We start from the raw sequence: 12,291 nt of genomic DNA, 5'->3' as shown, positions 1-12,291 counted from the left end.
ATGTTAAACTTCAGTTCTCACTTCTCAGTGCCCATCTGCCCAACTTTTCCAGATTCTGTTGCAGTAGCATACTATCATTAACAACCCTACCAACCTTTGTATCATCTGCAAACTTCAACATTAAGTCCAATATACCTTCATCAATATCAATGATAAATATACAAAACAACAATGGGCCTAACACCGAACCGTGGAGGACTCCAATAAGAACTTTAGTCCACAAAGAGCAGTTTCCATTGATTACCACTCTGTCTTCTCCCACCCAAACCATCCTGTTATCCATTGTAGCGACTTGCCCTTAATGCCATGCTGCTCCAATTTGTACAGTAGTCTTCCATGTGTAACAGTATCAAAAGCTTCCTTGAAATCCAAGTATATATCAAAATCATTTTTTGCATCCAGTTCCTTTGTGAACACATCATAGTATCCAATCAAACTGGTCAGACAAGACTTCCCCATAACAAACCCATGCTGTGTCTGAATTATTACTGCAGTCTTGCCTAGATGACCCTGCAGTGCTTCTTTAACCAGTGACTCCATTATTTTCTCTGGAACAGAAGTTAAACTAACAAGTCTGTGTCCCCTTTGATCCCTCCCTTTGTGAATTGGAGATACATTTGCACATCTCCAGTCCATGGGAAACTCCCATAAGTCCATTGATGCTTCCATAATTATGGCTAAGGGTTTGCTTACTTCCTCGGTGGTGGTATCCGCCGAGAATAATCAACATTAATCTTCTCCACTGACAATGTGTTGCTTATTCGAGGTAGCAATATCAGGACAACTTCTTGTGAAGACATTCACAATATGAGATATAAGAAAAACAACTCCATCTCGCCTACTTCGGTCTTTAACTATGAACTAAATGGTGCTATGCACTAACTTGTTTTATTAGTGAATTTTCCATAGTCTGAGGCTTTCTGCCCTAAAACCTCTTTAGTCTTTACTGTCACACACCATCTGGCATCTCTCATATTGTGAAGCTATACTTCATAACTGGGTTGTCACTTATTGTATCACCAGGCTACTTATACTTGCCTGCCAACGAGAGGCCAAAAAGCCTTGAAACAGTGCCATTTGGGGAGCCTGATGGTATCCTTCATTACCAAGAATAGTAGTAGTGGCATGTGATGCAAGAAAGCAAGTGTACGAGCTTATGCAGCATCAGCCAAAAAAAAAAAAAAAAAAATTTACAAAACAATTCCCTCTAAATATTTGTCCAGTTCCTCCTTAAATTTATTTAACCTATCAACTTCCACAATGACAGATGGAAGTTTGTTCCAGCAATTAACCACCCGCTGGCTGAAAGCAAATTTCTACACATCTAGTCTACATCTCTCTTTCCTCAATTTGAATTTATGCCCCCATAGGTTCGTAATCTAAACAAGTGGAAGAATTCAGCGTGCTCAACCCATTCAAGGCCTTATACACCTCAATCAGTTCACCTCGCAGGTGTCTAGTCTCCAGCCGCTGCAATTTGCAGAACTTAAGCCTCTCTTGGTAAGAGGATCCGATCCCTTCATTCCCCTCACCAATTTTGTTGCCCTTCTCTGTACATGCTCAAGCAAATCTACATCCTTTCTAAAACGAGGCATCCAGATCTGTACGCAATACTCAAGGCGTGGCCTGACCATTGCCTTATACAGAGGGACAATCACCTCCTTTTCCCTGCTAGCAAAATTCTTGTATATCCTTGACAAAACCCCATGACCTGCCCTGGCAGCCTATCTGCATTGCTCAGAAAACTTCATATCTGACTGCACAATTACTCCCAGGTCTTTTTCATTTTCTACCACCTTAAGTGTAGTACCAAACAGTTGGTACATTTCTCTGGGGTTACTTCTACCCCCATATGCAATACTTTGCATTTGTCAATGTTAAACTTCATTTGCCACTTCTCAGCCATCTGCCCAAATTTTCGAGATCCCGTTGCAGAAGCACACTGCCATTACTGCCATTAACGACCCTGCCAACTTTGTATCATCTGCAAACTTCGACATTAAGCCTGATATACCTTCATCAATATCATTGATAAATATACAAAACAACAGTGGACCCAACACAGAACCCTGTGGGACTCCACTAATAACATTAGTCCACAAAGAGCAGCACCCATTGATTACCACCCTCTGTCTTCTCCCACTCAACCATCCTTTTATCCATTGTAACAACTTACCCTTAATACTATTCTGCTCCAATTTGTACAGTAGTCTTCCATGTGCAACAGTGTCAAAAGCTTTCTTGAAATCCAAGTATATGATATCAAAATTATTTTTTGAATCCAGTTCCTTTGTAACCACATCATAATATCCAATCAAATTTGTCAGACAAGACTTACCTTTAACAAACCCATGCTGTGTCTGAATTATTGCTGTAGTCTTGTCTAGATGATCCTGCAATGCATCTTTAACCAGTGACTCCATTATTTCACCCGGAACAGAAGTTAAACTAACTGGTCTGTAATTACTTGTGTCACCCTTCGATACCCCTTTGTGAATTGGGGATACATTTGTAAATCCCCAGTCCGTGGGGACCTCCCCTGAGTCCAACGATACTCTCATAATTATGGCTAAGGGTTTGCTTACTCCCTTTGCAGCCTCCTTTATTATAAGTGGATAGATCCTATCCACCCCAGGTGCCTTTCTTATGTTTAACTTCAACAATTTCTCCTCCACTTTGCTCTCAGTTATTGCGAAATCATTAAGCACCCTGCTACAATTTGATAACCTTTTGGCATTTTCAAACCTTAATAACTCCTCATGTGTGAATGTAGATGCAAAATGCTCATTCAGTTTGTTTGCTATCTGAGCAGGATCATCAACAGTCGAACCATGAAATCAAGTGGACCAATCAGATTCATCCCCTTCCTTTTAGAGTTTATATAAGTAAAGAAATCCTTGCTCTTTTTCTTTAGACTAGCTTATATCTGCCATAGGCCTCTGTGTCGCCTGATAATTTATATGCATCCCATGCATTTTTCTTCTCTGTCACGAGTCTCATTAGTTCATTTGACAACCATTTAGGCCAAAACCTTGAACAATATTTCTTAATAGATATGAAACTTTTAGTAGTTTCCACGATTAATTCCTTGAATGCTTCCCACTTAGAATTTTCTGTTGGTAACACCATCAGTTGATCCCACTGTACAGAATTTAAAAACTGTCTGAGACCACTGTACTCACCTTTACAGAAGCAAAAACCCTTTCCTTTACCCCTGATGGTAATTATATCTTTAAGTAAATCCCACATCAGTACACTGTGATCACTGCCACCTAGTAGTTCCTTTATCTGCAAATTCTTAATACACGAATGATCACTGCTGATAACCAGATCAAGAGTATTACCCCGAGGAAGGAGGGTTGCAGAATAGATGTGTAGAATTTTGCCTTCAGCCACAGGTGGGCATTTGCTCAAGCTACCATCTGTTGTTGTGGAAGTGGATAGTTTAAATAAATTCAAGAAAGAACTAGACAAACTACTGGAGGTGATGAGTAGGTGAATTTTTTTTTTTTTTTTTTTGGCTGATGCTGTATAAGCTTGCCTTCTTGCTTCATTTGTTACTAATAACACTAATATACTAACTGATCGTCTTTCGAATTTTTGATAATTAATTTGTTTGAGAAAATCAGAGGCATTCATTTTGCACTGAAATTTGAAGAATGATTTGTTACTTTGTCTAGTGCTCAAATAACTTCTGCATTTGTCAGTTAATCTGCAGTCAAGAAATTAAGTTTTCGTAGAAGAAGCAAACTCTTTTTCATATCCTGATGCCCTACCATATACCACTGCATTATCACCTGCAGAACTTGTGATAATGTTCTTTCTCTTGTTTGAAAGAAAGACACAACTAGTTTCCATGAAGTATTTGTAATTACTGTTACCCCATTGTTGTGAATCTGCATTTTATGTGGGTTGCATCAGTGCAACCCACATAAAATGCAAATTTACAAAACAAAAAGTAAGGTTTGTATTCATCAGTAATGACCATCCTTAGTCACATTCCTAGTTCCTTGAAAGCCTAACCACTATTTTTGCAAATACCTCTTCGAGGCAAGTCAGACAACTCATTATCAGTATTCAACTAACATTAAGGAGTCTTTAGTACTAGGAGGTTTTTCAAAAGAAGAATTTTAAAAAAAAACAACTCTCTTCAATAAAATGGGATCATTAAATGCCATTCCCTCTGGAGTGTGAATTCGCTCGCTCTGTGTGTGAGAGAGAGCGAGCGAATTCACACTCCAGAGGGAATGGCATTTAATGATCCCATTTTATTGAAGAGTGAGTTGTTTTTTTTTTTTTTAATTCTTCTTTTCAAACAAGAAATATCATTACTTTTTCATGCCTTCCGTAACTGGCCCTAATACTCTGACAGCTCTGTACAGGAATGCTAGGGAATGAAAATAATGTCAGTTTGAAACAGCACACTGAACTACTGATAGGAAAACATACCATTGATGGTGCTCCACTGCTTATTAACTGAGACACTTCGTTGAGTACTTTTTCAACAGCATTTGGTTCATTGTCTACACTGCCTCTCTTGACCATAATAGCAACTACTAGTAGAAGCTGCTCTCTGACAAAACTCTGTAAACTTCATATCAGATGAAAAATCAGTGTGAAAACATGTTTTTCAGGACTTTTAAATACTAAATAACTGTTAAAAGTTTAAAACTCGGAAAAATAATAATTTCATAACCATTATATTATAAAAAATGTGACAGCAGTTTTATAATGAATTTATTTATTATTTGTTTTCAAATAAAATGTTTATTAATTAATACTATTTAATTTGTATTATTTGTAGTAAAGTACTATTTAATTTGTTTGATTATTTTTTTTGTAGATTATTTTTCAGGAAATAGAAAATTCTTTGCTGAAAAAGATGTTAAATAAATAAACTGAATATATATTTTTTAAAAATTCATAAAAATCAAGAGAAATTAGTTATAAACTAGTAAAAAATCGTCTTAATATTTGTATAATATCAGTATAAGCTTACTTTCTTGCATCATATATCTCTACTAATTTGTCTTCCACTTTACCCTCAGTTATCATAAGATCAGTTAGCTCCCTGTTAGATTTTGATACAATTCTGGAATCCCCATCATTAAATTTCTCATTGTGAATGTGGATGTAAAATATCAATTCAATTTTTCAGCAGCCTGAGCAGGATCACCAACAGTTAAACTATTCATATCTGGTGGACTACGATTCTTCTTCCTTCCAGCATTTATGTAACTAAAGGAGTGTCTTTGCTGGTTTTCTTTGCATTTTTTGTCAGAATCTTTTTATAACCTGCCTTAACTTGCCACACCTTGATTACAGACTAGTTTATATATACTGAATGCTTCTGTAGCACCTGATAATTTATATGCATCCCATGTATTTTTCTTCTATGCCAAGAGTCAAATCAATTCATCAGACATCCATTTAAGTTTAAGCCTTGAACAATATCTCTTAGTTGGTATAAAAAGCCTAGTAGTTAAAATCTGGAAAGTTAAAATCCCCTATTAAAAGACAATCTGATTGACAGTCCCAATCTATCTATCTCTACAATTGTTCCTCATGCTCATCACACTCAACAGACATATAACACACTCTACTATCAGTTTTCCCAGTGCATATGTCACAACAAACTGACTTAATATTGCACTAGCCATCCGTGTCAACTGGATGCAGTCTTATATTTTATGTTCTTCTTAATTAAGAGCATATCTTCCCCCATCTCCTGTGCTCTTCGTCCTTTCTGTACTGTACTGCTGGGTTGCAACTGCAGTCTTCAATCCAGACATCACAGTTACCAAACTGATAGGACTATGCACCCCTCACGCCATAGTTGCCTCAATCAACGGTCCCTTTGGAGGGTTCCACATTGTCTCTATCTACATGCAGTGTTCCAGCACACACAGCCGATGGACCCATTAATGCACTACCTGAACAATGTAATCAACAACTGTAACAGCATATCCTGATTGCGGCAAATCCAAACACTAAATCCCAACTATGGAACAGCCCCTTCACTGACCATAAAGGGGAACTCCTTGAAGAAGCCATCCTTTCAAATGATCTGCACATTCACAACATTCCCGGCCACCCTCCCACCTGCACAACCCCTCTTGGCAGCTCCTACATTTACCAGGATGTGTGTAGCTGTCAATTATTTATGGAGTCTGCAACTCCATAAATAATTGACAGCTACACACATCCTGGACAACCAGCGATCATAATCCCATCACCTTCACAGTCAGCCCTACAACAAGTAACAGCGGACTCAATATGAACCTAGTAAATTCAACACAAGGAAAGCAGACTGGCATACCTTTGATAAATATATCAAAGACTTTACAACACCAGACAATCTGGAAAGAATGGCAAGCCTTCCAGCAGAAGACCAAGCCACTGCCTTCCACCACATGGCAATATTGGCCTACAATACCTCAATGCCTTGATGTAAGAGGAGAGCGCACTGTGTACCAGGATGGACTACACAACTCACCAACCTCAGGAAAGCAATGAGGACAGCCAGAAGACAATTTCAACGAGCCAGGAGGGATAGAATACTGGCCGGAGAAGTGGAAAGACTACAGGAAGCATACAAAGAGGCTAGAAGAGTGTTCCATACAGCCATCTGCCATGAGAAACACAAATCGTGGGAACGACTTGTAGAACAAACTGGAAATGAAGACCCATGGGGTCTCATCTACAAATTTCTGATGGACAAGTTTATTCTGGGAGATATATACTACTCCACCAGGCTTCCAAACCAGCAACCGAGAGGAAATAGGTACTTGGCCTCTTTGTGGATTTCAAAGGGGCATTTGGCAAGGCGTCCTGCAGCAATTCCAAGAGGCCAGGGTGTCTGCACCAATGGATCGCCTAGTGTCTAGTTACCTCAATGACTGCAACCTCATGGTCAAAACACCCACCGAGGAAGTTACCAGACCTTCAACTAGGGGTGCCCCCAAGGATCCATTCTGGGTCCCCTTGCATGGAACGCCGTGTTCGACACCTGGCTATCAAAACACCACCCCAATATAACCAAGACAGCTTATGCCGATGATATGGCTATGATCCTGCATGGGAATTCGAGATGATTGGAAGAAGCAGCCACAATGTTCTAGAAGATTTCTCTCAGTGGTGTGAAAACCACAAACTTAGTCTCAGCTGCTAAAACTCAACAGATGCTCCTCAAAAGACACCTAAATCCAACCAGGTCCACCCAGATTAAGTATGGGGACCAACAAATATAGCTTGACCCTACCTACAAATATTATTATTATTAGCTACATAGTGCAAGGAAGCCTGAGGCTTATGCTGCACCAGCCAAAACAAAAATTCCCGAGTTACCCTGAAGAGAGAGAGAGTAGAAAGGAAAGTAGAAGGGAATCACCAAGAAAGAGAAGAATGATGATATCCAGCTCAGGACCCTGGGTGTGCCAAGCCCATAACTCACCAGATGTGAGCCCCTGGGGTTAAATAACTTGAAATCTTGCTGGATGAGAATCTATCCTTCAGAGAACATGCGAACTACAATCAAGGAGAAGATCAAAAAATATGCTGGCAAGCTCTGAGGGTCACCAGGAAGGAAAGGGGTCTGAAGAGAAGAACCTTAAAGCTCTACTATGAATGTATTTTTCTCCCAATAGTTGGCTGTGGGGTCGGTGCCTGGGGCCATATAGCCAACTACACCGTAGTAAAACGACAACTAGACCAAACACATCACATCATCCTCCTGATGGCCTCTAGGGCCTGCAGAACAGTTTCTACTCCTGCATATCAAGTTTCAGAAGAGGTAACTTGCCAGATAGTTAACTGCACTGCAGGTTCTATCTGGAAAGTTACCTCTTCATCTTGAGGTGGCATACCATTATCTAATATACATAAGAGATGGAACCATGCAGTAGCAACAACATAGTGGACCTGAACAACACCATCCAAGAAGAGAAGAAAAGAATTAGATGCGAATTGATCTTCATCTGGCAGAATTCCTGGGCCGCCAACCCACTTGGAAGAACAAGCCATAATTACATACCAACAGTGCAGTAGCACACCAAACAGCTCAACAAATGGTTCATACTCAGGACCCTGGGTGTGCCAAGCCCATAACTCACCAGATGTGAGCCCCTGGGGTTAAATAACTTGAAATCTTGCTGGATGAGAATCTATCCTTCAGAGAACATGCGAACTACAATCAAGGAGAAGATCAAAAAAGATCAAGCTTACACACAACTTGTCTACTAACTGGACATGGAAGCCCCAACACAAAACTCATGCATTGGACCTGTCAAAACCCCTGCCTGCACCTGTGAATTGCCAGAGACAGCCCACCACGTTGCCTTCACCTGTCCAATTTAACAAGACCTGTGAATGCCTCTTCAAACTCTCACGGAGGCATATGCACTGGAACAGACACCTACTCATACAAACAAAGGAAAACTTTGCAGCGGCGATGACATCTGATGGCTCACCTGAACTAGGATTCTACCAGGACATGATGAGCCTGTGGGTTCCACCCATATCCTAGCAGAATTTCTGACAAGAGGACCCCACTGACACTAGACCATGACAGCTAACCCCATACTGGGTTGTGATTACATAATCTGAGTCATGCTGAGTGGAAAACAGGCTTCTGCCTAGTAGGCTCCCTACCAGAGAACCACTCACTAACCCTTAGAGGGTATGATATCAACTCCTCCAGGGGACCCACCACTAGGTGGACTTGCTGACCCCTTTCCGGGGTGGGATTGACTCACTGTCCATCACTACAATCTGTAATTTGTTTCTACTCTCATCGCTTAGTTTTCTAGGGAATGTCTCTTCTCCCATTCCCAACTTACTATCCTCTTATCCTCCCCACTCAAACATCTCCCACTATCATCACTCCTTTCACTTACTAATTGGGGCACCCCCAGATACCTTGGGACCCCAGTAAGGAGTCATCAAGAGTAGAACCTGGCGTGCCTCCATGCAGCTAGGAATGGGGGACAGGGAGTGCTAGACCTAGTGTCTAGCACACCCTGGCTGCTATACGCCTGTTGGTTCCGGCCAACGGCAGAACATGTTCTGTTGTTAGCCAGAAGTAATGGCTTGGGCTATGCCTAGTAAAGAGGACTCAGCAGCAAATGGGGGAAAATCTGGAACCTGCAACAATGATACTAGACATCTAACCTTTCTGTACACATTGTAATCCTTGTATTCAAATTGTGCATCTGTTGTCTGTGTAACAACATGTCTCTGATACAATGTCTGGATTTTAGCATGTATGCAATCAAGTTACAAAGGAGATTAGGCAAGGGAAGGCAGATCATGAGAAATCTTTGGCAAAGGATGTAAAAAAAACAGCAAAGACATCTTTACTTATGTAAAGTGTAGAAGGAAGGGGAAGAATCTGATTGGTCAACTTGATATTGATGGTTCAACTGCAGATGATCCTGCTCAAGTAGCTGACAAACTGAATGAGTATTTTACATCTACATTCACACGTCAAATTCTGTAGGGAAGTGGACACCAGAAGTTCATCAAACTGTAACAGGGAGCAAAATGATTTTGTAATAATTGAGAGGAAAGTGGAGAAGAAGTCATTGAAGTTAAATAATAAAGGCTCCTGGGGTGGAGGGGATCTATCCAGTTATATTAAGGGAGGCAGCAAAGGAAGTAAGCAAACCCTTAGCCATAATTATGAGAGCATCCTTGGATTCAGGGAAGGTCCCCATGGAATGGAGAAGTGCAAATGTATACTCATTTAACAAAGGGGGATCAAAGGGTGACATTAATGATATTGATGAAGGTATAACAGGCTTAATGACCAAATTTGTAGATGATACAAAGGTTGGCAGGGTTGTTAATAACAGTACGCTGCTGCAACAATATTTTGAAAAGTTGGGCAGACAGGCTGAGACGTGGCAACTGAAGTTTAACATTAACAAATGCAAAGTACTGCATATGGGTAGCAGTAAACTCAGAATAATATACCAACTGTGTGGTACTACACTCAGGGTGGTGAAGAATGAAAAAAGACCTGGGGGTTAATTTGTACAGTTGGATATGAAGTTTTCAGAGTAGTGTAGACAGGCTGCCAGAGCAGCTCATGGGGTCTTGTCAATGATATCCAGGAACTTTGCTAGCAAGAATAAGAATGTGATTATTCCTTTATATAAGGCAATGGTCATGCCACACTTGAGTACTGCATACAGGTCTGGAGTCCTCATTTTTGGAAGAATGTAGAGCTGCTGGAACGAGTACAGAGAGGGGCAACGAGATTGGTGAGGAAAACAAAGGGGTGATCTTATCAAGAAAGGCAGCTGCAAGGTGATCTGATTGAGGTGGTGTGTAAGGCCTTGAATGGTTTGAGCAAGCTCAATGTTGATGGGATCCTTCCTCTTGCTCCGAGTAAGCACTTGAGGGAGAATAAATTCAAATTGAGCAAAGGATTCAATTCAAATTTGTCTTTAGCCAGAGGCTGATTGCTGGAACAAACTAGCTTAAATAAATTCAAGGAAGAACTGGACAAACTTTTAGAGTGAATGGAGAGTGTTTTTTTTTTTTGTTTGTTTGTTTCTTTCTTTTTGGCTGATGCTGTATAAGCTTGCTTTCTTGCATCATATGTCACTACTAATGCTCATTTGATTACTTAACCAGTACTTCAAATTCATCAAATTAATTTATCAGCATACACAATATATATTCAAATATTTTCACTCTTAGCAACCCTAATACAGCCCACATAATTGCTTGTTCCATGAAAACCCTAGCAAGACTTGAAATGTTCTACAGCTGCTCTCGAAGGTTGCTGCATGTCAAAGAGAAGCAATGATAGAATTATACAAGTATGATTGCAATAATACAAGTTACGATAATTCGTCTCTGGGGGAAGCTGCAGATAACATCACTTCTGCATCGCATTTTTCGCGCCCGATCAGATTTACTTGGTTGAGGTGCCCCCAAGGAGGTTTCACATCAAAAAAATTAAAAAAAAAACAACACATGCCTACAATGGAATGTGTTTTTATAAGCTTGACAGTATACATATCTGCACAAATTGACTAAAAAAAAATACTGGGCCTAACAATGCCTTTATGCAATAAAAATTTCCTGGGAAATTTCCTATATACCACTAACAGAGAATCCTATTTGCTATTCTGACAGAATGTCTACAATGCTTGTTAAAAATTGCACTCCATAAATTTCTTTTACCTTCAGCTACCCTTAATTTTGTTGTTTCCTGGGCAGTGTTCTCTCCAGAAAATTTTGACAGCCGGGTGGCATTATGAAATAGCTGGGTGGGAAGTGTAATACTTCACAATATTATAAAATTTTCTGTTATTTATAAATGTAACTTAAGCGAACCAGACCAAAAATTAATTGCATAGTTTAAAATTATATGCTCCTTAGTATGTTCAAATTAATATTAATCAAGATCAGTGAGCATTACCATACTGTACCACGACAATCGCTTAAATTTTACCCGGGAGATCAGTTAAATTCACCGGGCAGTGTGCCCATTCGATAGGTCCTGGTAAGAACACTGTGCTGGGTAATAAGGAACTGTAAGATTATACTTATCCAAATGATCATCATTTACTAATATTACTTACAACTTACATTAGCTGCCATTTTTTAAACCACCCAAATTAGAAGTATTATTAGAAGTAGTTGTACTAAGGCTATTAACTAAATTTATAACATTATAAATGTAACTGAATAGCGTAATATATAACATAACTTTGTAGCATAATTTTGTACCATAGCACTGGACAACACAGCAAGTGAGACTTCTAGTCCAATATAGCCACTGTCCGAAGACAAACTTCCGCACATACATTCTGCAACCATCCTTCCTCAATTTGCATATATTCTGAGCAAGAGGAAAAATTTCATCTGCATTGAGTTTGCTCCAGCCATTCGAAAAATTCCTATTTCACTCATCCATTCACTCCAAAAGTATGTCCAGTTCTTCCTTGAATTTATTTAAGCTATCAATTTCCACAATGACAGATGGAAGTTTGTTCCAGCAATCAACTGCCTGCTGGCTAAAGGAAAATTTCCTCACATCTATTCTACAACTGCCTTTCCTCAATTTGAGTTTATGTCCACTCAGGTTTGTAATCCGAGGAAGAGGAAGTATCCTATGAGCATTGAGCCTGATCAAACCATTCAAGGTATGTAAACAGATTACTTCTCCAAAATATGTGAATCTTGAGTCAGTTAATTATTTATTTTGTATCCTTGGACAATTTGTCTTGACCACTGTAGATATCTCATTTTGGGATATTCCACTGTAGATGCATAATG

The 12,291-nt window shown here is 39.6% G+C and overlaps 1 protein-coding gene across 1 annotated transcript in view; it reads right to left on the bottom strand.

Annotated features, from left to right (window-relative positions):
• LOC150091450 (exportin-4-like) overlaps positions 1-12,291 on the bottom strand; it is a 748,459-nt gene that overhangs the window by 564,217 nt on the left and 171,951 nt on the right. The window contains exon 4 of the mRNA XM_090383995.1: positions 4,450-4,591. Within this exon, the coding sequence (XP_090240121.1) occupies positions 4,450-4,591 (142 nt within the window). The remainder of the gene's footprint in view (positions 1-4,449; positions 4,592-12,291) is intronic.

The sequence above is a fragment of the Mastigoproctus giganteus genome, chromosome 1 (assembly GCF_048544385.1).
Source record: "Mastigoproctus giganteus isolate SK-2022 chromosome 1, ASM4854438v1, whole genome shotgun sequence".
NCBI lineage: Eukaryota > Metazoa > Arthropoda > Arachnida > Uropygi > Thelyphonidae > Mastigoproctus > Mastigoproctus giganteus.
Note: the sequence above shows the minus strand (reverse complement) of the source record. Positions and strands in the feature narration are given on the sequence as shown.